The 25,810-nt window shown below is 51.5% G+C and overlaps 1 protein-coding gene across 4 annotated transcripts in view; it reads left to right on the top strand.

Annotated features, from left to right (window-relative positions):
* RPS6KA1 (ribosomal protein S6 kinase A1) overlaps positions 1-24,720 on the top strand; it is a 40,548-nt gene extending 15,828 nt beyond the window's left edge. For 2 of the 4 annotated variants that reach the window (XM_079776062.1, XM_079776063.1), the window contains exons 2-21: positions 247-363; positions 620-701; positions 2,744-2,824; positions 3,005-3,084; positions 4,938-5,044; positions 5,777-5,814; positions 6,263-6,405; positions 6,810-6,880; positions 7,195-7,283; positions 8,232-8,296; positions 8,538-8,640; positions 10,081-10,211; positions 11,305-11,430; positions 11,623-11,712; positions 12,077-12,235; positions 21,232-21,393; positions 21,575-21,651; positions 21,911-22,028; positions 22,942-23,079; positions 23,418-24,387. In XM_079776062.1, coding sequence (XP_079632188.1) covers positions 247-363; positions 620-701; positions 2,744-2,824; positions 3,005-3,084; positions 4,938-5,044; positions 5,777-5,814; positions 6,263-6,405; positions 6,810-6,880; positions 7,195-7,283; positions 8,232-8,296; positions 8,538-8,640; positions 10,081-10,211; positions 11,305-11,430; positions 11,623-11,712; positions 12,077-12,235; positions 21,232-21,393; positions 21,575-21,651; positions 21,911-22,028; positions 22,942-23,079; positions 23,418-23,540 — 2,100 coding nt within the window. In that variant the 3' untranslated portion in view covers positions 23,541-24,387. Of the gene's footprint in view, positions 1-246; positions 364-619; positions 702-2,743; positions 2,825-3,004; positions 3,085-4,937; positions 5,045-5,776; positions 5,815-6,262; positions 6,406-6,809; positions 6,881-7,194; positions 7,284-8,231; positions 8,297-8,537; positions 8,641-10,080; positions 10,212-11,304; positions 11,431-11,622; positions 11,713-12,076; positions 12,236-21,231; positions 21,394-21,574; positions 21,652-21,910; positions 22,029-22,941; positions 23,080-23,417 lie in introns of all 4 variants that reach the window. The other 2 variants (XM_079776064.1, XM_079776061.1) reach the window with 2 other exon arrangements.
* The last annotated feature ends 1,090 nt before the right edge of the window (positions 24,721-25,810 follow it).

The raw sequence follows: 25,810 nt of genomic DNA, 5'->3' as shown, positions 1-25,810 counted from the left end.
GGGGGCATCAGGAGCAGTAGGAGCAGTGCCTCATCTGACCTGCACCTTGAGAGTTTGACCCTCCCTGGCCTTTGAAGCCCTTTGGTATTGATGAATCTGGAGGCTGGTCTCGTCGGGGCAGTTGTCTGTTAGGGCCTGCAGGGCCCTGTCTGCTGAGGTCTGCTGGGAGTGGACTTGGAAGGGGGTCATGCCCTGTGCTTGCCAAGATGGGGCTCACCGTGCCCACCAACTCTATCCCTCCATCAGGATGAGGGCGTCCTCAAGGAGATCTCCATCACGCACCATGTCAAGGCTGGCTCTGAGAAGGCTGACCCGTCCCATTTTGAGCTGCTCAAGGTTCTGGGCCAGGGATCCTTTGGCAAAGTGAGTCCTGAGCCCACACCTGGGAGGGCAGCACTGGTCATGTCTGGGGTGGGCATGAGAGCTCACCTTGGGGCTCTGAGGACCAGAGGGCAAGGGTGGATGGGTCTGAGGGAAGACGAGAGGTCACCTTAAGACCCAGGGAGGGCAAAAGGTCAACATGGGGCTCAGGGAAATGAGAAATCAGCCTGGGACCTGGAGGATGGGGGCTGGGCCATCCCCAGCTTCTCCTCTGCTTTTCCCACAACTGCCTTCTCAGGTCTTCCTGGTGCGGAAGATCACCCGGCCTGACAGTGGACACCTGTATGCCATGAAGGTACTAAAGAAGGCAACACTGAAAGGTGAGTAGAGGGCCCTGGCCGGGGAGCTTGGTTGGAGCATCATCCTGATATGCCAGGGTTGCGGGTTCCATCCCTGGTCAAGGCGCATGTAGGAGTCAGTGGGTGCGTGAATGGTGGAGCAGCTGATCGATGTGTCTCCCCGCTCCCTTCCTCTCTCTCTAAAATTAATAAATAAAAATTATTTATCCAGGCTGGGCACAGGATCAAGGGAGACAGACCAGCTCTCCAGGGCCTTGCGTCCGATGGAGGAGGTCAGCCACCCCTTACCCCACACCCCACCTTATAGAAAAGACAGGGTCCATTCAAAAGAAAAGACTTCCGGGGTTAGCTGCATCCCCACTCCCATGCCCCACACCAAGTGCCAATGACCATAACTGCAGGCGAATGTCTGGAAGGAGGCAGGTGGGCGTGAAGTGCGTCTGTGGTGGGGCCTTCAGATATCAGCGTCAGGTTGCTTGGGCAGAGCCCTTCTGCCAGCATAGTTACTTCGCGGTGTTAGGAGAGTCTGAGGGAGACCTCTCGGGTGGAGAAGAGTGTGAGGCCGCTGAGTGGGTAGGATAGGTTGGGTCAAGGCAGGGGCACAGAGATGGATGGCAGAGAGGTTCAGAAGGGAGCCCGAGGCAGGGCTAGAATTCCAGGACTTAGGAAGGGCATGAGGATAGTTGGTACGGGCTTTGGGCTGGGCAGTGACTCTTCGACCAGCCTGGGAGCCAGTGTAGCCACCGATCAGATGCAGTGGGCCTGGGATACGGGGGGAGGGGGGTTTGGAAGTGTTAGCCTTGGGGACATTACAGTGTTAGTCTTGCAGCCCATGAAGGGCTGTCTGTGGGATGATGTAGCTTTGGTGCCCCAAGGCCAGCCTGCTAGGGTGGGAGTCATTCCCCAGGAGGGATGGTGGGGGCCACATGAGAAGAGAAAGATGAGAAGACGTGGTTCCTGCTTTGAAGGGGCTGGAGAGGCTGAGCAGCCCCTGCAGTGCGAGGCAATCGTTGCTGAGACGGGGCATCTCAGCGAAGAGGGGGTGCAGTGTCCTGGGGCAGGGGGTAGGCTCACATAAAGAGTAGCCATTTGAACTGTGCCTTGTAGGATGAGTTGGGAGTTCTCCAGACTGAAAATGGGAAAGGAATGGGACCCCAGGAAGGAGGAACTGTTTGCCAGAGCTGTATTATAGGGGCGGTTTGAAAATGTAAGGTGTATTTGGGAAACAGTGACTGGACTAGTTTACTCCAGCATGGTACCTGTCATGTCTGGTGAGGGAAACAAAAACATTAAAACAGGGTGAGAGGTGCTCTGAGGGGGAAGCAGAGCACTGCTAACTCAGCTAGGCAAGTTCAGGAAGACTTCCTGGAGGAGGTGAGGCCTAAACTGAGTCAAAGAAGAAACTGTTGATCAGAATTGCCTAGGGACTTTTTTTTTTTTTTTTAAGTATATTTTTATTGCTTTCAGAGAGGAAGAGAGAGGGAGAGAGAGATAGAAACATCAATGATAGAGAATCATTGATTGGCTACCTTCTGCACACTCCACACTAGGGATCGAGCCCGCAACCTGGGCATGTGCCCTGACCAGGAATTGAACTGTGACCTCCTGGTTCATAGGTCGACGCTCAACCACTGAACCACACCAGCCGGGCGGGGCATTTAGTCTTTAAAAAAAAAAAGTATGTGGGGGCTGCCTGCTCAGACCCATGAGGCTGAATTTGAGGCCCCAGGAATCTGCCTTTATAAGTAGCTCCCTAAGTGACTATTCTCACCAGCCCCAGACTGGCATTGGGGATTTTTACGCCAGATGGAAAGGGGGCTAGTGAAGATACCCTGGGGGGGCCCTCGGGGCAAAGGCAGAGGGCACACAGAGGAACGGGTTGCTCAGACTGGCTGCTTGAATCGCCCTGATGGAGCATGGTTGGAGATGGGTGTTGGGCAAGGCACCGAGGACCCATCCCTGGGCACTGCCATGAAATGTGAGGAACAGGAGGAAAAGAGAGCCCTTCTTAGCCAGGGGCTGGGAGTGGCTAGACTTGATGACCTCCTTTCTCCTCCTGCCAGTGCGTGACCGCGTTCGCACCAAGATGGAGAGAGACATCCTGGCCGATGTGAACCACCCATTTGTGGTGAAGCTGCACTATGGTGAGACTGCAGACCTTCCTGAGTCCCACCCGGACTCCAGCCTTTGCCCTTGCCTCTGGGCTGCTGTCTTCCCTGTACATTGCCAGCCTGCCACCTGGCAGGCCAAGGGAGCAGGGGTGGGGGGCGGGGCAGAGCAGCCGGGCCCAGCTGGCTCCACCATTGCTTTTCCCCTCTCCCCAGCCTTCCAGACCGAGGGCAAGCTCTATCTTATTCTGGACTTCCTGCGTGGCGGGGACCTCTTCACACGGCTCTCCAAAGAGGTGAGCTTGCACCCCACTACTCGAGGGCCCCAGGATGGAGCTGGAGGGACAACAAGGCCTCCCATCCCAGGGCTCTGTGTGGCCTGGACCTGGGACCACCCAGGCCTGTGTAGCAGTGTCCGACCCAGGAACCTACCCTGGGACAGAGTTCACACTCTCAAAGCCTCTGAGAGTTTGGATGGGTTGAGGAGGATCAGGCCTTGGATCTGATGCCACCGCGATGCTGGGGAGCTCAGTGTGGCTATCACCTGTCCCCCTCCATTCTTCCAGGGCTGCCTTGGGCTGGGCATTGAGAACGGGAGAAGCCCAAATTCACCCAGAAAGCTAGATACTGTAATGTTACATACTATGTGTCCATCAAACGGATTTTTAACTGACCTAAAACAATTGTAGCCAGGTATAAAAATGGCCATTAGTACAATTCAAACTGTAGAAGAGAACCAGACTTTTAATTTTTAAAATGTTATTTTAATGTTTGAATAGGTGATACATTTATATGATTGAAAAGAAAAATATTCATTGAGAAGTCTTCAGCCCCCCCCCCTTTGTCCCACATAGGTGAACATTTTAAAAAATATATATATTTTTATTGATTTTAGAGAGGAAGAGAGAGATAGGAACATCAATGATGAGAGAGAATCATTGATCTGCTGCCTCCTGCACGCCCCCTACTGGGGATCGAGCCCACAACCCAGGCATGTGCCCTTGGCCGGAATCGAACCTGGGACCCTTCAGTCCCAGGCCGACTCTATCCACTGAGCCAAATCGGCTAGGGCAATAGGTAAACATTTTTATTGGTTTCTTATTTAAGCTTTCCATGTCTCTTTGGAAATACACACCATTCTGATGTATGTTCTGAACCCCAACCCCCACATTTTTACATAAAAAGTACTATTCTAGCCCTGGCTGGTGTGGCTCAGTTGGTTGGAGTGTCATCCAGTACACCAAAAGTGCACCGCAGGTTCGATTCCCAGTCAGGCTACATACCTAGGTTGTGGGTTTGGTCCCCGGTTAGGGTGCATACGAGAGGCAACCAATTGATGTTTTCTCTCTCTCCCTTTCCCTTCTCTCTAAAATCAATAAACATATCCTCAACAAGGATTTTAAAAAAAAGGAACTATTCTGTGATACTGTTCTGTACCTTGCTTTTATTCAAAACTAGAGACCCAGTGCACGAAATTCATGCATTGGTAGGGTCTTTAGCGGCTGGTGGCAGCCGGCTGGGTACTCCTTCCCTTCCCCCAGCCGCCTGCCACCAGCCAGGGCCTCCCTCCCTTCCCCCGGCTGCCTGCCACCCCCTGGTTGAACTCCTGGAAGAACTCCTGGTCGAGGGGACAATTTGCATACTACGCTTTTATTAGAGAGGATAGTATATCTGAGAGATCGATCTGTATCAGAACATGGGGAAACTAATTTTTTTTTGCTTTTTAAAGCAAGATTTTATTGTTTAAAAAAAGAAAAGGATGTACACCAATCATTTCAGTATAACCTTACAGTACAAGACTTGAAGGCAGGACAGTGTTACCCAATTCTTTTCCTGTTTGAAACTTCTTTTTGTAGTTTATGCTGCACAGCACTGGATCTGCAGGGAGAGGTATCACTCCCGTCTATTGCTTGACCCTTGGGCTGTTTCCAACCTTTTGCTATTTCCAAGCAATGCCACAATGAGTGACATGTATATTAGTCATTTCACACCTCGAACCCCTTTATAAAGAGCAGGGTGGATGGTACTGGGGTCTCTTAAGGGTCCTCCTCAAGGTGGACCCTCAGGACCAGGAAGCTGCTGACTGCCCAGTGCTCCAGCTCCTGAAGAAGAGGCGATCCCAGCTGAAATCCCCTCCCTCCTGTTGCAGGTTATGTTCACGGAGGAGGACGTGAAGTTTTATCTGGCTGAGCTGGCTTTGGGCCTGGACCACCTGCACAGCCTGGGCATCATTTACAGAGACCTCAAGCCTGAGAAGTGAGTGCAGCTCCAGCCTCGCCCCGGCCCCCTGGGGAGTGCAGAGGCAGGCCCTGGGGCCTCTCCTAGGACAGGGCCACCCCAATGGGCATGGGTGTGACTCTCCCCAAGGAAGTTCCTGTCCCCTGAGCTGCCCCGGGAATGGGTGGGTACCGTGGAGTGGGGGCGGCAGCAGGCTTACCTTGGGGGCTGTCTAGTCACTAGTGTTGCCATTATCAAGGGCCAGGCACCTCCATGAAAGTACATTGCCTATCTTTTTCCTAATCCAGTATGACATCTAAGATGCTACCATTAAAGGTCATTCCTCGATATGGCTTCTCTAGAATTTTCCTTAACATCTAAATATCCTCAAACAGTAACTTGGGAGTCAGGGGCAGATGCTAAGGAGGAATGAGCTCTGGCTTTAGAGTGAACCTCCAAATTCAAACCTTGTCTCCACCACGTACTAGTTCTGTGACCATGGGCAGTTCCTTAGCCTCCTTAGGCCTTAGCTGCCCCTTTGTTAAAATGGGGCAGTAATGGTACCTACCTCACACAGTGTTTCAAGGGTTAGCAAAGAAGGTAGGCAGGCAATACACCTGCAGAGCACTGCCAGCACCCACCCCACCCACCCATTCATCAGATGCATCTGGGTGGATCACCTCTGGGCCAACCCCGGCAGCCCCCGTGGTGTCATCAGAACCCATAAGGAGCCACAGCTGAGGGGCCCTGACTCTTCTCTCTTCATTACAGCATCCTTCTGGATGAGGAGGGCCACATCAAACTCACCGGTGAGTGGAGGGCACCTGCCCCCTCAGGTCCCAGGGGAGGGCAGGATGGGCTCTTACTGGGCTAAGGATCTGTTCTTCCTGAGAGGCTATGCCAGGCACTGAGATGTGGTCAGAAGCCAGGTCCCAGACTTCAAATGGCCTGAGTTTGAACCTTAGCTCCCCATTGTGCAACATTGTGCAAGTCTCCCATCCTCTCAGGGACTTAGCTAACTCTTTTTTAAAAATAAATTTTTATTTATTTTAGAGAAGAAGGGAGAGGGGGGGAGAGAGAGAGAAACATCAATCAGTTGCCTCCCGTACCCACCCGACCAGGGCCCTCAGCTTATTCTTGAATTTCCTGGGGTTGATGTCCTAAGGCCTCTGGGCAGGGAAGTTGGGGGTGCAGGGGGTGATGGCAAAGAAGGCAGGGGTGGCCTGAAGATGTGTCCTCTTGCCCTCCTTACCACAGACTTTGGCCTGAGCAAGGAAGCCATTGACCATGAGAAGAAGGCCTATTCCTTCTGTGGGACAGTGGAATACATGGCCCCTGAGGTCGTCAACCGCCAGGGTCACACCCACAGTGCAGATTGGTGGTCCTATGGGGTGTTGATGGTGAGTACCAGGCCATGGTAAAGTATCCGACCCAGGCCTCAGGCCTCAGTTTCCTCATCTGTACAGTCAGGGGACTGGTGGTCTTTAAGGCTCTTCTGTCCTCTCATAGCCAAACTGGCCTTGCCCTTCACCCAGCCGCAGTTCCCTTCCTTGGAAGGATTCCAGGCTTGTCCTCACCTGGGTGCCCCAGCCCGGGACTGGGCCTCTCCCCAACTTTGGGTCCCTAATACTGCTCCTGGTGTTCTGACTGACAGACGGGAGAGGGACAGACACAGTTTTGATCCAGGTGAACCTCCAGCAAGCCAGCAAGAATCCTGGGAATGGAGCTGAGTGGCTTGCGTGGAAGGAGGTGGGGGGCATGGGAGATGGGGACCAGAGCCTGAATGGACCCTTGTCTTCTGCAGTTTGAGATGCTGACGGGCTCCCTGCCCTTCCAGGGGAAGGACCGGAAGGAGACCATGACACTGATTCTGAAGTAAGCACCAGCTCCTTCCTGACCCCTCAGGGTCTCCTCACGTCTGGCCCCAGTTTGGGGGCCACAATAATACCCTAAACCTGCCTCAGATTCCCCGTTAAAGAGACACTCCTCTGGGTGAAGCATTGTGCTTTCCAGGGCCCCTTGTTTGTCCACCGGGGCCTGTGGGAGGCGAATCCCAGAATTCTCTGGGAGGTAAGCTAGTGGATGGCTTGTCTGGCAGGAGCTGGAAACTAGACCTGGACAAAAGTGGGAGGGGAGATGGGGCCTCTGGGGTGGGGCTCAGCCCTGATGAGACCCGGGGGCTGTTTCAGGGCGAAGCTAGGCATGCCCCAGTTTCTGAGCACGGAAGCCCAGAGCCTCCTGCGGGCGCTGTTCAAGCGGAATCCTGCCAACCGGCTCGGTAAGCAGCCCCAGCTCAGGGGAGGGGAGCGGGTACAGCTGCGGCCTAGGCCACGGGGCCATATCTGGGGCTGAAAGGGACCGTTGTCCTTTGTGTAGGCAGACAATGCTGCTGGCCACCCTCCTCTTTGGCTCCATGTGTGGTATTCGGGGCAGCGGGGTGACCTGTGTGTAGGGGAAGGCAGGAACTGAGTCATCCCCACTCCCCCTGGGACAAGGACAGAGGCCCCCACACAGCTCCTCGCCAAGGCTGCTGGCACAAGAGGAAGAGCATGAGCTCAGGCATCAGAAGGCTCAGGTCCCAATCACAGCCCCATGCCAGGTCCCCACTTCCTGGTTTGCCGTGGTCCCTCCATAAATATTTGTTGAACAAATGAGTGCCATTTATGAGCTATGTTACAAAGGTAGTTGACTTCACCTCCCAGTACCCCAGGTCCTCATCTTTAGATTGAGGATGATCTCAAGCTCTGTTGATGAATGTGTCTGGTGTGTACTAGTTGCTCAATATATCTTGGCTCCTGGGTTCACCTGAATCATGAACCAGATCCTTGGGATTGAATGGAATGAGAGCCTGTCTGGTGACTGAAAAGGGCAATGGGATTAGAACAACAGAGATGATGCCTGTCAGGGAAGGAGGTAGAGGCCCTCTGCAGATCTTGGAACAAGTCCAGCCTCTGTCCTATGTGGCCTTGGGCAAGTTGCTTAACTTCTCTGGGCCTTCCTTCTTTTATCAGTCACATTAGAGCATGATCATAAGGGGCCCCAGAAAGTGGAAAATGCTGAGCGGGCAGTAGGCCTTGTGATGGCTGGGTAGATTTGGGGCAGGGTGAGCCCATCCTCCCCAGTGCTCCCAGTGGACTGCTCCAGCTGCTGGTTCCAGACCAGTGAGGCTGCTCGGTGGTGTCTGGAGGTTGAACCATCTGCAGACCCCTCATCTGGGCTCTTTCAGGCTCCGGACCTGATGGGGCAGAGGAAATCAAGCGACATGTCTTTTACTCCACCATTGACTGGAATGTGAGTGTGTCTGTCACCCCATCAGGGCTTTAACTGTTGGGGGAGGGGCTTCTACTGACGAAGGCCTTAAATGGGGAGCAGGGGTGACAGCATGGCCTGGGCAGCAAGGGCTGGCCTTCCAAGGGCAAGCAGTTGTGCCCCTGTCTGCATAGCCTGTGCTCTAGGCCTGTCACCTCTGCATGGGGCTCCCAGCAGGCTGTGGGGGTGCTGTGGTGACCGGAATGCCCACCCCACTTTTCAGAAGCTGTACCGTCGTGAGATCAAGCCACCCTTCAAGCCGGCCGTGGCCCAACCCGATGACACCTTTTACTTTGACACCGAGTTCACATCCCGTACACCCAAGGGTGCGTCCCTTGCCTGCTTTGTCTTGGACTGGTACAGGAGGGATGCAGGGGTGGTAGGACTCTGGCAGGCGCAGGTGTGTGGGCGGACGGGCGGGTGGGTCTCTGACTCTCTGTCCCCGTCTTGTTCTGCCTGACTCTCCCACTCCAGGGCTCTGTGGGCTCTTTGTGTCTGGGTGAGGGGGTGGGGGAGAGTGGGTGGTTAAGGCCACAATAGAAAAGTCAGGACCCCTGCCCCGGGCATCTGCCAGCCCACTGGGAAGACCAGACACATCAGGCTCACATTCACGTCAGGGGTAAAGAATCTGACCCAATAAAAACAAGGTGGAGATGGTCTGGCAGAGCAGAGGTGACAGCGCCCACAGGTCAGGGGCAAATGTGGGAATCTGCTTTGGCTACTCTGACTGCCAGGCCTCAGTGTATTCATCTGGAACATGGGTTTAGCCATAGGTCCACTCAGTCCCTTCTTTCCTTGTAAGGAGCCAAGGGCTTCTGGGAGGAAGTTTGGTAAACCCTAACATTTTGTCCAGTTATTGGGGCGGGGGGAATGTTAGTTCTGGAAGGAGGTTTTAGCATAAGGGGTGCTTTTCTCACTGTGCTTGTACATCTCTGATGATAGGAGCTTAGCATTTCTCTGAGCATTTTGTCCCTCCTTCTTCATTTATATGACAAATATGTTCCTGGTCTCTACTGTGTGCCAGCCATGGGGGGATTGATGGTGAACAAGACAGATTCAGGCCCTGCCTTTATATGGCCCAGGCTCTAGTGGGGGGAAAGACGTGAAAACAGCTACTGGGCAGTGTGACAAGTGCAGCTTAATAGGGGCAAAGGGCTAGAGGATCAACCTCAAGCAAGGCTTCTCCGAGGAGAGAGTGGATGAGCTGAGCCTCGAAGGATAGACAAAGAGTGATTATGTAGTGAGAGGGAACAGCATGCACAGTGGCTGAGAGTCTCCTTTAAGGATCTGAGAAGTCTGACCTGCTGAGCTGTGGAGTGAGGGAGCGGAAGCTAAGAGCACAAGAACCTGAGGAGTTGGACTTTTTCTTGCGGGCAGAGGGGAACGTTTGAAGGGAAGGGTACAGGGATAGATTTGTCGTCGGAACCATCTTTCTGGCTGCTGCACAGAAGATGGACCTAAAGAAGCAGACCTGAGGCTGGGAGGCCAGGAGGAGGCATCCAGGAAGGGATGAAGGTCTTGGCCTGCACTGGACACTGGATGTGGGGGGGTCTTTCATCCTTGTGTATCAGGGCTGGGCTGGTCTAAACACACATGAACAGATGGGCTGGCTAGGGGCTTGGGTAAGGAGTTCTGTCCTGCCCAAGCTCCCACCATCCATGGCCAGCTGCTGAGGCAAGCCTGAGAGCCCCGTAGTCACCCTTTGCTGGGCTGCCTCGGGATCAAGGGCACCTCCTCAGGCTCACATCCCCTTCCTACCCCTGTAGACTCCCCTGGCATCCCCCCCAGTGCTGGCGCCCATCAGCTGTTCCGTGGCTTCAGCTTCGTGGCCACCGGCCTGATGGAGGATGATGGCAAGACTTGGGCCACACAGGCACCCCTGCACTCAGTGGTTCAGGTGAGAGACCGGGAGGCTGTTGCCCAGTTGTCCTTTTCCACCTCAAAGCCACAGGCAAACTGACTGAGAACACAGGCTCTGGAAGTGGACAGGCCTGGGTTCAAACCCTGATTGCCACTGTGTAGTCATTGAGCTTCCAAACCTCCTTGGGCCTCAGTTTCCCCATTTGTAAAAACAAGGATGACCACATGGATATGAATTTTCTGGCACAGCCAGGGACATTGTAGGGCCTGAATAAGTGCAAGGGGGTGCCCAGGCTGGTGGTGCTGGGAGGTGGCTGTGAAGTCCCCAACAGGGATGGGTAGCAGGGGGCTCCTGTCTCCTCTCACTTGTTCCCCATTTGCACACTTTCCCGGCTCCGTGGAAAATTTAGAATTGAGAGGCAAGAATGTAGACCCTGGAACTCATTGCCTGGGTTCAGAACTTCCAAGTGAGGGACTTGCTTGAGACACTTACCCTCCTGATGCCTCAGTTTCCTCATCTGTAAATGAGGGTGATGATAAAAACTTTCCATAGGGTTGTGAGGATTATATGTTGATAAGTGTAAAGTTAACATGACTATGTGATTTATTATCCAACTGGACATCTTTGCCCAAGACGAATGTTAAAGCAGACTGGATGTGAGAACAGCAGGCATAAACCAGGGCTGTCATGGGTCGTGTGGTCACCTGGTAGAAAGTGCCTAGAATAGTATCTGCCACACGCTAAGCATTATCGAAGCATTTGCTATTATTAATGTCTTGGAACTTTGGGATACCTTATGAGGTGGGCTGTGACACCCCAGAAAGGGAAGGCAACTCGCCCAAGGCCACAGGAAGTGGCAGAGCTGGGACCCAGCTCAGGGCTCCTGCGTGCCTCTCAAGCCTACACACTTCACTACCCTCTGACTGCAGCGTGGGAGCCAGCGAGTGTGCCCATTATACCGTATAGGTCCAGAGAGGGGCAGATTCTTGCCCAGGGTCACACATCCAGCATTCTACCCCAGGCCTGGCTGCTGCCTGGTGCCATCTCCACGGAGCCCGGGCCTCGGGTGCTGGGGAATCTCCCCTGCATTCTAAAGCAGAAGGCCAGCCCACCTCTTGGTCTCCTGCAGCAGCTGCATGGGAAGAACCTGGTTTTCAGCGACGGCTACATGGTAAAGGAGACGATTGGTGTGGGCTCCTACTCCGTGTGCAAGCGCTGTGTCCACAAGGCCACCAACATGGAGTATGCTGTCAAGGTGGGCCTCCAACCATGTATCTGGGCAGGGGGGCGGGGGGGTGGGTGGCACAGAGGCCAATGTAGCCTTTGCCCTTTGGCAAGGAGGGTTGGTGCCTGAGGCTCTGGGTGGGGGAAAGGTGTGTGGCTGGACACTAGGCCCTGCAGTGTGGATGCAGGAGGAAATGCTGCTACATGCACCCTTTTCCCTCAGGTCATCGACAAGAGCAAGCGGGATCCCTCGGAAGAGATTGAGATTCTTCTGCGGTATGGGCAGCACCCCAATATCATCACTCTAAAAGATGTGAGTGGGGGTCCTTGAAATGGGTGAGGACTGACGCACTCAACTCTAGGATTTGTCTCGGGTCTGCCATTCCTTTGACTTCTGATCCTCCTCTGCTCATGGGGGAGGAGGGACCCTGGGTACCTGCCTGCCCCCCAGGAACCCTTCACTTCAGACTTGGGCATTGTTTGAGAGACTTTCCTGCCCATCAGGAGACAAGTACCAGCATCTTCTTGTCCAGGGAGAACAGAGGCCCAAATATCCGAAGGCCCTGAGCAGAACACATGCCCCCGCTCATGTCATTCTTTCCTGGCCTGGTGAACGGTGACCAAGGGGTCCAGTCCTGGCATTGAGGGGAGGGGCCTGATGGCACGGTTTTTGGCAGGTGTACGATGATGGCAAACATGTGTACCTGGTGACAGAGCTGATGCGGGGTGGGGAGCTGCTGGACAAGATCCTACGGCAGAAATTCTTCTCAGAGCGGGAGGCCAGCTTCGTCCTGCACACCATTAGCAAAACCGTGGAGTATCTGCACTCCCAGGGGGTAAGTCTGCGGTAGGGAGCACCGAGTGGGGGGGCATACCATCAGCAGAGTACAAGACCTATGGACTTGGCCCAGGCAGTGGCAGTCTTCAACAGCCAGACAGATGTGGTGGGTGAGGGAGGGAGGGAGGGACAGGGCCAAATTGTGAAAAGGAACATTTATCAATACCTACTGCGCTCTTTCCTTACATTATCTCCATTGATTTTCACAAAACCCTATGGTGCTGTTATTGGCCCACTTTATAGGTAAGAAGACTGAGGCTCAGAGATGTGGACTTACTTGCCCAAGGTCATACAGCCAGGGAAGAATGGAGCTAGTATGTCTGGCTGAAGAGTTTGGATGGGGAGTTGCAGACAGGGAATGGTTTTTTGAGTTAGGAAGCAGCAGGGTCACGGTGGGGGCGCTCAAGGCTTCAGGGAGGTGTATCTGGCTGTGCTTTCGGCTGCTAGGACAGAGGAAGTGGATGCAGGAGGAAATGCTACTGGAAACACAGCAGGAGCTACCAAAGAGGTGGATGTCCAAACAGTAGAACTTGGCCTTTATCACTGCACAAGGCAAAGATAGAAAAGTTCCTTGTAGTGTATTGAAGTCAAAATAGAGTTAGCATGAGTTTCTGGAGGAGGTGATGTTTTATTTTTTTTATTTTTATTTTTTTTAAATTTCTTTATTGATTAAGGTGTCACATATTTGTCCTCATCCCCCCATTCCCATCCCACACCCCTCCCCATGGATGCCCCAACCCCCTGTTGAACTTAACCATTGGTTAGGCTCATATGCATGCACACAAGACCTTTGGTTGATCTCTCCCCCCTCCCCCCACCCTCCCCTATCCTCCCTCTGAGGCCCGATAGTCCAATCGATGCCTCCTTGTTTCTGGTTCTGTTCTTGTTCATCAGTCTATGTTGTTCATCATTTCCCCTAGATGAGCGAAATCATGTGTCACTAGAGATATACTTATAAGAATTGAATGTGCGACGAGCAATAATAGTTATGCTGACAGGCAAATGAATCAGTCTGTAGTGAGTTTCTTTCTGGACCAACAGTTCTTAGGAGACCCAATATCAATGTCCACCAGTTCCTTATGAGTACATGTCGGCACTGACCCCTCAGCTCTGGATGGTGGACAAATGGTGGTAATGCAGGTCCGACTCCCTCTGGTTTGGTCTCGGCCGGACCCAGGGGCACGGCTTCACCCGGATCCAGGGGCCCACGGCCTCACCCGGACCCGGGACCCAGGCTCACCCGGATCCAGGGGCCCACGGCCTCACCCGGACCCGGGACCCAGGCTCACCCGGATCCAGGGGCCCACGGCCTCACCCGGACCCGGGACCCAGGCTCACCCGGATCCAGGGGCCCACAGACTCACCCGGACCTGGGGCCAGGCTCACCCGGATCCAGGGAGGAGGTGATGTTTTAGGTGCTTCCAGACACACAGTGTGGGGTTAAGAATGCAGGCTCTGGCCCTAGCCGGTTTGGCTCAGTGGATAGAGCGTTGGCCTGCGGACCGAAGGGTCCCCGGTTCGATTCTGGTTAAAGGCATGTACCTTGGTTGCAGGCTCCTCCCCGGCCTGGGCCCTAAACAGGTCAGGGCTCCTGCAGGAGGCAACCAACTGATGTGGTCTCTCACATCGATGTTTCTCTCGCTGTGTCTTAACCTCTCTCTTCCACTCCCTCTAAAAATCAATGGAAAAATATCCTGGGGTAAGGATTAACAAGAACAAAAAAAGAATGCAGGCTCTGGAATCCAGCTGGCTGTGTTTAAGTCCTGTGTGTGAGGTTGGGAAAGTCTCACCTCTCTGATCCTCTCTCACCTCTCAGCTGCAGACTTCCAATAACAAGACATCCACCCCAGGGTGGAGGTGGCATGAAGTGCACTGCATTTGGAAAGTTCCATGGTCCAGTGCAGGCCAGTGGAAGAGGCCACGTAAACATTAGGGGGAAATAGGACCAGATCGTTGCTGTGCCTTTTTTAAATTAACTTTTTGTTATAGAAAATTTCAAGGCTATACCAAGGCTATACAAAACTAGAAGGATAGATAATGAACCCCCAGATACCCATCACCCAGATTCAAGAATTATCGAGATTTTTCTCGCCTCCTTCCCTTCCTTCCTTTCTATCTCCTTTCCTCCCCTCCTTCTCTCCCTTTTCTTTCTTTTGTTCTTCCTTTCTTTTTTGTTGTTACTGATGTATTTTTCCAACTATTTATTGAGGGAAAAGCTCAAACCTGTAGAAAAATTTTAAAAATAGTATAATGAAAACCATTTCCCTTCTAGTTTCACCAGATCTTAACAGTTTGCTACATTTTCTTTCTCTCTCTGTCTCCGTCTCTATATAAATACATTTTTTTAAAGAGTGCATTTGAAAGGAAGTTGCCAACTTCATGACCCTTAACCCATCAATACCTGTAATTAAAGTATTCTGTGCATGAGTGTTGTCCCATACACAAAAGGGTCGAAGATTTGATCCCTGATAGATAGGGGTGTGTACGGGAGGCACCTGATTGATGTTTCTCACTCTTTCTCTCTCTCTCTCTTTCTCCCCCTCTCCCTTGTCTCTCTCTAGAATCAATGAAATAACACACACATATCTTCGGTTGAGGATTTTAAAAAATAAAATAAAAATAAAGCATATCACATCATCTTTGTTATGTATCTATAACTCTAAAAATGGCAAATATTTTCTTTCACAGCAGCTAACAAAATGGATGGTTACTTGTTCTCACATAGTACCCCTTCAATAGATATGTGTTCCCTATTGATTGTCCTTCTAAATATATCTTCTTGTGATTGGTTTATTGGAATCAGTCTCTGCAAGGTCCACACTTTTTATTCACTTATTATATCCCTTAAGTCTCTTTTCTAAAACTACAATAAAATTTGCACACAGTAGATCTTTTATTTTTTATTTATTGATTTGAGAGAGAGAGAGAAATACCAATTTGTTATTCCACTTATTTATGCAATCATTGGTTGATCTTGTATGTGCCCTGACTGGAGATTGAATCCACAACTTGGTGTATTGGGATGACACTCAGCCAGCTGAGCTACCCGGCCAGGGCCTGCACACAGTAGATCTTAAGTCTGCAATTTGATTAGTTTCGTTAAATGTGGGCATCCATATAACCTCCACAATAAAAGCCCCCTTTCTTATGCCACTGTCTTGTTGAAGAGGTCATTCTTATGTGGAATGTGCCTGTTTGCTTCCTCATGGCATCATTTTAACTGTTTCTCTGTTGTCTGCATTTTCTATAAATTTCAAGTGCTCAAATATCTTACTTAGATTCAGCTCCAGCTTCTTTTTGGGGGCAAGGAGCTAAAGAACACTTCATGGGAGGTGCAGTGTGGCATCACTTCCTGAGCAGCATGTCACGTTGCCCCATTAGTCATCAATCATGTCAGGTGGTAACAGCCTAGGAATGGTGGACAGGTGGCAGCAGTGGGTGGGACTGACGATAAAGATCCTCCGCAACCTCTCCCAGAATGCTTCCGTCCTTTCAGGATCTCTGCCTGAATCAATTAAGGTTTGCAAAAATGGCAATGTCTGGTTCTGTCTAATGTATTAGGGCGGGTTATTTTGTAAAAAAGAACTTTACCTCGTAACCAGAGCTTCAGTTTGGTTACCACATGTACTGTTATGGTCATGTTCGAAGTGGTTTTGGTTTTTGAAATGGCCAGTTTCCACAGACTAATATTTAAATATGGCAGGTCAGACAGTAAACGTGTTCCCTTTTTCTACTTTGTCAAAGTTACCCTCAAGAAGATTTAGAAGACAGGGCCGAAGCAGTGAGTTTCCAGTGGGGTCAGAATACGGAAGGTCTTTCTAGAGTGAGAGCTGTTTCCCAAGTAGTGAGCCTCTCCGCTGGCTCCAAGTACAGACCACCACTCGGCTGGGTGTGTCTCCAAAGCTTCTGGCCCTTTCCGAAAACCAGGCGCAGATGCTCAGGAAATGGGAAGTTCTTGTTGAGTCTAAATATGGAGGGAGATTCTCTTGGCTGATTATATTGGCAGCATCTGTGGTCTAGAAGCTGGGAATCCCATACGAACCGAAGGATGGGAAGGGCGTAACTGGGAGCAGGGTCCACTGGGGTCTCTTACATCTCCAGTGAAATATCACATAAACACACATTATGTACAAGTCAGTACATTTTCTTCAAAAAGTGAATACCTCCTTGTAACCAGTTCCCCTTCCAGTCCCTGCCCCCTCTCCAACGATAAGCATTCTAAGCTAACTTCTCGGAGCTTAGATTAGTTTTGCCCGTCTTTGAATTTTAGACAAACATGCTCTTTTATATCTTTCTGGCTTCTGCCACTCAACATCCTCTCTGAGATTCATCCACGTTGTCGTGTGGCTGCAGTTTACTCCTGTTGTGTAGTTTCTACTGTGTGAACAGACCACGATTTAATTGTGCAATCTACTGTCAGTGGACATGGGGTTGTTCTCTTGCCAGTTTTTGACTGATAAATAATGTTGCTGTGACATTCTAGTACTTGTCTTTTGGTGACCATCTTTTTAATCATAGCTATTCCAGGTGTGGGGTGGTATCTCATAGTGGTTTTAATTCGCATTTCTCTGATGACTAGTGAAGTTGAGCACCTCTTCATGTGTTTATTGCGTTTTATGAGATGCCTGTTCAAGTCTTTTGTTCATCTTTAAAAATTGGGTTGTCTGCCTTTTTTATCCTCTTTTGCAAGAGTTCTTTGTTTAATACATGAATCCCTTTTAAGTCTCTAGCTTCCCTCATATGGTTTCTGTAAGGGCCCAGCGTGCCAGGGACAGCCTGTTTGAGAACTTAGTAGAAAGTCACACTTTGGCTTCTCTGTGTAACAGATAATTTACATAAAAGAAAGCCACTTTTTATTTTCTGGCTGCTCACGGGCACCTACATGAACATCCTCCAGTGATGCTGATGATAACAGAGATGCTATTGCTGCTAATGACAGCTGGCACTACATAGCACTTTCCACGGGCCAGACAGAGTTCTAAGCACTTACATACAAACTCATTTAAGTGTTCCCATGGACCTATGAAGCAGGTATTATCATTACATCCATTTGATAAGCGAGGGTCCTGAGGCTCTAGGAGCTTAAGTAAAAGTCACATAGCTAATCTGGCTCCAGAGTCTCTGCTCCTGACTGCGTGGATCAAATGCTGCTGTGAATGGCACCTGTCTTTTATTTTATTTTTTAATATATTTTTTTATTGATTTCAGAGAGGAAGGGAGAAGGAGAGAGAGACAGAAACATCAATGATGAGAGAAAATCATTGATCGGCTGCCTCCTGCATGCCCCCTACTGGGGATCAAGCCCGCAACCCAGGCATGTGCCCTTGGCTGGAATCAAACCTGGGATCCTTCAGTCCACAGGCTGATGCTCTATCCACTGAGCTAAGCCGACCAGGGTGGCACCTGTCTTTAATTGCCCTGTCCTTGTCCTCTAATTTTCAAAATAAATATATTTTTATTGGTTGGAGAGAGAGGAAGGGAGAGGGAGAGAGAGAAACATTGATGTGAGAAACATCGATCAGCTGCTTTCTATACATGCCCCAACCAGGGATCGAACCCACAACCCAGGTATGTGCCCCGAGTGGGAATCAAACCAGCAATCTTCCGGTGCCCAGGACAACGCTCAAGCAACTGAGCCACTCTGGCCAGGATTGTCCTCTAATTTTTTATTTTATTTTAAATTTTTATTGCTTTCAGAGAGGGAGAGAGGGATAGAAACATCAATGATGAGAGAGAATCATTGATCAGCTGCATTCCATACATGCCCCACACTGGGGACCGAGCCCACAACCTGGGCATGTGCTCTGACTGGGAATCGAACTGTGACCTGGTTCATAGGTCAACACTCAACCACTGAGCCACGCTGGCTGGGCTGTCCTCTAATTTTTAAGTGCACTTGGCAAGCAGTCACTGTATCTTAACATCAAGCATGATGGTGGGGCTCAGCCCTAGGGAGTGCTGGGGTGACTATGGCAGCAGCTGCCATTTCTCAAGTTCTGTGCTAACTATTCCTGGTAAACAACTCAAGTGCTCCTTCTTGCAGCCCTGGGGGCTCGGCATTATTTCCAGCCCCATTTTACAAGTGAGAAAACCGAGGGCTAGAGAGGTTAAGTGACATGCCCAAGATCACCTCTGGTAAAGCCAGGATTCTCACCATGGCCTGCCTGACTCTTGACTGAAACCACAACTCTGCCTATTGACTCAGTGGCTGCATTTGGCTTACAGACATTTAGTTTGGCCTACAAGATGTGGGGTGTTTTTTGTTTGGGGTTTGCTTTGGTTTGGTAATTTGGCTGCTTTTGGAGCCAGGGTCCGAGTTGTTACATGGTGACTGTCAGCTGGAGTAAGTAGCAGATGCCCCTTTAGACTGGTTGACATGGCTCCCACTCAGCCTGGCTTCGCTCATTGCTTGTCTAGCCTATTATGCTTTTCAGTATAGTGAGGTGTGAGAATATGCTCCCCCCTCTCCCCACATATGACCTGGGGACAGGTATCATAATTACTTATGGGGCTACCTGCCATGGTGAGCCACAGTTCCCTGTAGGATTTGTTGTTTCTCTATGTTGTGCTAGGGAATAAAGATGAAAAACTTTCATATCCCCGTTTCCCAAAAGTGTCATCTGTGCTACACTAAACTAGAAAGACTGGAATTAAGGTCAGAACTGGGATCAAGTCTTATCTCTGCTTCTTACTTAGACGAGCAAGTCGGTTCTCCTCTCATTGCCTTGGTTTCCTTCTCTGTAGAATGAGCCCACAGTCCCTGCGCTGCACACTTACCAAGTACAATGGGCCCCACGGAGAGCATGACGGGAAAGGACTTGGTAAACCAGGAAGATTACTTGTCTGGCAGAGTTGATGTCCGCAACCAAGCTGGGCATCCCTGTCATCTGGGAAGCTTGGCTGGGCCCTCTGCAGGGAGAAGAGAAGAGCCTACATTCTGAGGGCCTGGTCTTATCCATATGATAGTGTTAGGGAGGAGAGGGCCGCAGGGAGGGGCTTCCCCATGGCCTGGATGCAGTTCATAGTGCAGCTGGGACCACTCTGCCAGTGTAGCCCTTTCCTCCTCATCTACCTGACACTTCCCTCTGTGGAGCTGGACTAGCCTGGGTCATGTCGATCCTCCAACCTGCCCACCTCGTGGCACCTGCTAGAGGGTTCAGGCCTCAACTGGGACTATAAAAGGACCATCTCATAAAGGCAAGTAATCAGTGAGATGCAGTGAATCTAACCTGCAAGGTCTTACGTGTTTCAGAGGTATGATTTGTTCATTCACTGAACTGAGTTCATGTAGCATTTGCTCTGTGCTAGGCCCCATGCTGGGTGCTTGAGGTGAGCAGGCGTTTCACAGACAGACAGGACTGTTTGTGGCCGAAGGAGCCCCAATGGCCCGAGATCAGGGCACTTGAGGGATGCAGTGGATGATGAGCCTGGAACGGGATAAGGACTTTGGGCTTTATCTTGTAGGTAGCAAAGAGCCATTGAAGTTGTTTGACAATGCCTAGGGAGGTACCATTGGCTCATGGGAGGAGGAGCAGGAGGGTGAGAGTGAGCTTAATCTGGATTGTCTTGGGTGTGAGGGTCTGTGGAGTGTGCAGTGGTTACCACCTGGTAAACAGCTCTAAGAGCTTACACTTAGGCCCTAACCGGTTTGGCTCAGTGGATAGGGCGTTGGCCTGTGGACTGAAGGGTCCCAGGTTCGATTCCGGTCAAGGGCATGTACCTTGGTTGCGGGCACATCCCCAGTAGGGGGTGTGCAGGAGGCAGCTGATCGATGTTTTTCTCTCATCCATGATTCTAACTCTCTATCCCTCTCTCTTCCTCTCTGTAAAAAATCAATAAAATATGTTTTTTTTTAAAAAAGAACTTGCACTCAGGAAAGTTCCCGGCTAGGATCAGAGATCTGAGTTGTCAGTAATTAGGTGATAGTTAGAGGAGTGACTGAGTAGAACCATGTAGAGGGATTGGGGAAGATGAAAAGTGAGTGGTTCAGTCCTCTCGGGTTACAAATGAGCAAATGGGGGCCAAAGGAAAATCATTTGCATAAGGACTCAGTAGTGTTAATCATCCATTCATTCAACAGATATTTATTGAATACCTACTATGTGCTAGAACAGTGGTTCTCAACCTTTCTAATGCCATGACCCTTTAATACAGTTCCTCATGTTGTGGTGACCCCCAACCATAAAATTATTTTCGTTGCTACTTCATAACTGTAATTTTGCTACTGTTATGAATCGTAATGTAAATATCTGTGTTTTCCAATGGTCTTAGGCGACCCTGCTAGCGGTTCTCAACCTGTGGGTCATGACCCACAGGTTGAGAACCGCTGCTGTAGAGCCTAAGAGATCAGGTGGGGCCACGTAGGCCGTTGTAAGGACTTTCCTCTTGAGAGGGGAAGCCTTCAAAGGTTTCCGGCTGGGATGACATGATCTGATGTACATTTAATGGTACTCCGCTGGCTGCTGTGCTTAGAACAGACTGTAGGAGGGGAGGCTGACGCAGGAAGGCCAGTTACAAGGTGGTTGCTGTAATCCAGCGGTGGCATGACGGTGGCTGGAATCAGCGCTCCCGGTAGAGGGGCTGAGAAGTGGTTGGGCTCTGGGAATGTTTTAATGGTAGAGCCAATGGAGCTTGCGATGGATCGATTGAGGTGTATGAGAAAACGAGAATGCCTCTTAAGATTTTGGCCCAAGCAATTGGAAAGATGGAGTTGCCATTAGGTAAGATTGTGTGAAGGGCAGAACTGAGGGGAGAAGAAGGGAGTTGAGTGTGGATAGGTGACGTCAGAGCTACCCTGTAATCACGGACATAGAGATTTCAGGTGGGCAGTACCAGCAGCATGAAAGGCCTCATTTCAGCCCCTTCCCCTCCTTTCAGATTCTGCATCCCTAGGTCCCTCTCTCTGGGCCCATCTGCCGAAGTCTCCCTCCCCGGCAGTGGATCTGAGCCACAGCCGCCTGCCCACACTGAGAACTGACCGCCCTCTGCCCCCAGGTTGTGCATAGGGACCTCAAGCCCAGCAACATCCTCTACGTAGACGAGTCTGGGAACCCCGAGTGCCTGCGCATCTGTGACTTTGGCTTCGCCAAGCAGCTGCGGGCTGAGAACGGGCTCCTCATGACACCTTGCTACACTGCCAACTTCGTGGCGCCTGAGGTGAGTGGCCTGACCTCCTCAGCTGCGAGTGAGGACGCGCAGTCTCTGTGGCCTTGGCCCAGGACCAAGGGAGGGTCCAGCCCATGGCTGGAGCCCCTGTCCTCCCCTTTGGGGAGTAGCAGGCAAGCACTTGTCACTGCCTCTCAGACTGACCACACTCCCCTGCCCTCCTTCCTGCCAGGTGCTGAAGCGCCAGGGCTACGACGAAGGCTGTGACATCTGGAGCCTGGGCATTCTGCTGTACACCATGCTGGCGGGGTGAGTGCCCATTGGTCTGGGCCCCCTCCCACTACCAGCCCTAATGTACAGGCTGGGGTGGTGCTTGTCTCATGGGAGAAACAGCCCTGCCTCAGGAAGGTCTGAAGATAGGGACGTGGCCCTAGCTTTGGACGCTTCACCTTGAGGAGAAAGATGCTGCCCTTGGGAGCACCCAGCCTGAAGGGGGAGACAGCCCTCCACCCCTAACCCCAGGATGGAGTCCAGAGGCAATACCCAGACGGGGTGGACTTTTCTCCAGATACACTCCATTCGCCAATGGACCCAGTGACACACCCGAGGAAATCCTGACCCGGATCGGCAGTGGGAAGTTCACCCTCAGCGGGGGAAATTGGGACACAGTTTCAGAGACAGCCAAGGTGAGTCTGAGGCTGGACCCAGCTCATTTGGGGTGGGGAGGCAGGGACCATCCGAGGGCTTTTTAGCAGGTCATGAACAGGTGACCTGAAGCCTCGTTTTTCCAAGTGGAAGATTCCCAAGCAGCCTGCCTACACACACACACACACACACACACACACACACACACACACACACACCTTGTTTGGTCCACAGGGTAATCATTCAGTGGCTCTTCTGGTGTTCTGGGCCCGCAGGGGACAGAGAGCTGTGATTATGCCTTATGGGAACTTGCTGTGGGGGGAGATACAGGCTTGCATATAAGGAACAGAGATGCCAGGCAGTGGAGAGAAGTGGGTCTTCCTGGCCAGGGGTACAGGCCATGGAGGCACAGAGCAGAGCTACTGACCGAGGCCTTCTCAGAGGAGGGAACGTTTGCGCTTTCAATGTGAGCAAGTTTGCAGTTACGGCACCGCTGTGCTGGACCCTAGGTTGAGCCCTGAATGAGCAGTACACCTCACATCAGCCTGATGAGGCAGGTATTGTTGTTCCTGTTTCTCAGAGGGGACACTGAGGCTCAGAGAGTTGAAGTGAATTGCCCAGGATACTCAGTTGAGCAGAAGAGTCACATTTTGAGCCTGAGTCTGCTCAACCCCAACCTTAGGTTCTTCCCACCTTCCTGCGTGGCTTCTAGAAGATGCAAGAGAAAAGAAAGGGGAAAAAAAAAAAAAAAGAAAGGGAAGACGTCCCAAAGAATGGCCTGTGCTCAGGGAGGCCCTGGAGCAGTGGGGAATGGGTCACAGGGAGGGGCTACTGCAGGGTTTAGACAGGAGAGGGTGGGAAATGGTTGCCTTGCCCATTCCCCAGCAGTGGGACACAGCTGTATGCTCCCCTGCTGGTCCCTCCCACCAACCCCCTTGCCTACTGTGTCCCCAGGACTTGGTGTCCAAAATGCTACACGTAGATCCCCACCAGCGCCTCACAGCTAAGCAGGTCCTGCAGCACCCGTGGATCACCCAGAAGGACAAGCTTCCTCAGAGCCAGCTATCCCATCAGGACTTACAACTTGTGAAGGTATGGTCATCCCAGCTACTGGGCATCCAGGGCCCAAGGCAAGTTTTCCTGGGCAAGGACTTGGGGTGGCAGGGTCAGGAGATGCCACGTCTGTCTGTCCTGGAGTCCAGGTCTAACATGCAGAGGTGTCAACAGTACACTCCCAGGCCTCCAGGCCTCCGGGGGTCACAGCCCCTCACATCTGATGTAGGAGGCAGGACTACTGCCCAAGGCTGGATTAACGGGGCTGGGCGGGCTGTGGAACACTGGGAGGAGCAGGCCTGGCCTTGGAGCACGTGTCCCTCCTCCCGCCTGTACCTCTCCATCATCGTGAACTAACCTCCTACCTTCTCTCCCAGGGAGCCATGGCAGCTACATACTCTGCACTCAACAGCTCCAAGCCCACCCCTCAGCTGAAGCCCATCGAGTCATCTATCCTGGCTCAGCGGCGGGTGAGGAAGCTGCCGTCCACCACCCTGTGAGGGGCCAGGGCATCCAGGCTGCAGGGCAGTGCTAGCTCGATGGAGGCGCATCTTTCCCGGAGAGAGCAGGCCTGAGCCACAGGACCAGAGGGAGCAGAGCCCCGAGGGGCCCCGGAAGCAGCCAGCCCAGATCACCCCAGTGAGGGTGTGAGAAGTGCCTTCTCCTTCCCGAGGACGGACTCTTCTCGGCTCCGGCTCTGCTGGTTGAAATCGATTCACTGTACAAACTCTTATCTTTTTTTTAAGGAAAAATGACATCAGCCACCATGGATTTTTACAAGATCCATTTGCCTTTCTGGGAGCAGAAATAGCCCTGTGCAGCCCCAGGAGGGGCACTGAGTCACACTAGGGCTCTCTGTGGCTGAGACTCCTTAGAGCAGTTTTGCAGTCCTACCCTGGGGACCCTGCGATTGGCCTTCTGTAGCCATCTGCACCCACCTCCGAGGCAGCAACTTCCAGAGCCTTTGGCTGTTTAGCAGGACTTGCTCTATCCCCAGTCAGCTCTTTTTCCATACTGTTCTGCTGGGGAGTCTGGAACCACTTCTTGCTAGAGGAGAGGTCCAAGGCCCCGTGGTGCCCAGTTCCAGGCACCAGCATCCACATCAGCCCCAGCAATGGGTCCCCTGCAGTTAGGATGGGCCGCTCTCAGAGGAGGATCCGGAATGCACTTTTTGACTGACTTCTGTTGGAGTCTGCCACAGGACAGAGCACACAGGAGGCCTGTGGGGTGGGCCAGGCGGGCAGGGGCTTTTTTTCATTTCTTCCTCAGCTGGTAACTCAGGGTTCATCTGTCCATGGCCTTTCTAATAAACTTACAGTTGAGTTGAAGCACGCTTGCCTCCACTTTTCATCCCTGAATTTGCCCCCTCTCTGCTATCAGGGGGTGAGGACTTTGGCAGTGACGGACGAGTAATGGACTAGGGCTGATTAGCCCAGCTACTTGGAGCTCAGGTCATTTGGAGAGCATGAGGAGTCCCGCTGGCCCTGCCCTCACATTCCTGCCAGGGGATTCCGTTATGCTATTGATAACAGTAATGGAATTATTAGCCATCGGTTGGTGACCAAGTGCCAGGCACTGTGCCTGGGCCTTAACTGTATATCTCATTTAATCTTTTTTTAAGATTAAATATATTTTTATTGATTTCAGAGAAGAAGAGAGAGATAGAAACATCAATGATGAGAATCATTGATCAGCTGCCTTCTGCACGCCCCGCACCGGGGACCGAGCCCACAACCCGGGCATGTGCCCTTAACTGGAATTGAACTCGGGACCCTTCAGTCCGCAGGCTGACACGCCATCTGCTGAGTCAAACCAGCTAGGGCTATATCTCATTTAATCTTAACCCTGTGGGGTAGATGCTATTTTTATCCCTGTTTTATAGATGGAAAATCTGAGGCTCAGAGAGGGAATGACATTGCTTCACATGATAAACTTCTGAGTACCTGTCTGCCCTGCTTCAGGTGCTGGTGAACCAAGTAGAAAACAAGGTCATTGTTTTCATGGGTCTTACTCTGGTGAGGAAACCTCCTAGTGAAAAAATGGACAATTAATAAACCAAGGTCAACTACTGTTAAGACATACAGTATGCAGAGTTAAATTGGGGTGATCAGCCAAAACTGGTTTGGCTCAGTGGATAGAGCGTCGGTCTGCGGACTGAAAGGTCCCAGGTTTGATTCTGGTCAGGGCATGTACATTGGTTGCGGGCACATCCCCGGTAGGGGGTGTGTAGGTGGCAGCTGGTCGATGTTTCTCTCTCATCGATGTTTCTAGCTCTCTATCCCTCTCCTTTCCTCTCTGTAAAAAATCAATTAAAAAAAAAATTGGGGTGATCAGGGAAGGCCTCTCTGAGGACATGACCCAGAAGCTAAGATCTGAATGATGAGAAGAGGCCAGCCAAGACCAGGAGGCAGAGGGCCGAGTCAGGACAAAGGCTCCCAGGGGAAACAGGCTGGGCTTGCTCAGGAAACAGAAGCTGATGTGGCTGTGATGTCAGGTTCAGGAGATTGCACAAGACGAAGTTAGGAAGGAGGGCAGTCATTCTAGGTTTTTCAGACCAGGGTAAGGAATTAGGGTTTAATTCTAATTGAGATGCAAGGCCTAAAAGAAAAGTAAGCAGGAGAGTGACATGATTTGATTTACATTTTTAAAAGATCGCTCTCATGTGTAGAGAATTGATGGCGATGAGCCCCAGTATCAGCTCTCATAGCTTGTCCCCAAACTGCTCACAGACCTGAAGTTGCCATGCTCCTCCCTCCACTGGATTCTGCTG

The sequence above is a fragment of the Cnephaeus nilssonii genome (assembly GCF_951640355.1).
Source record: "Cnephaeus nilssonii genome assembly, chromosome: 7".
In the NCBI taxonomy this organism is placed as follows: Eukaryota; Metazoa; Chordata; class Mammalia; order Chiroptera; family Vespertilionidae; genus Cnephaeus; species Cnephaeus nilssonii.
The sequence above is the reverse complement of the archived record's forward strand: the minus strand, read 5'-3'. Positions and strand labels throughout refer to the sequence as shown.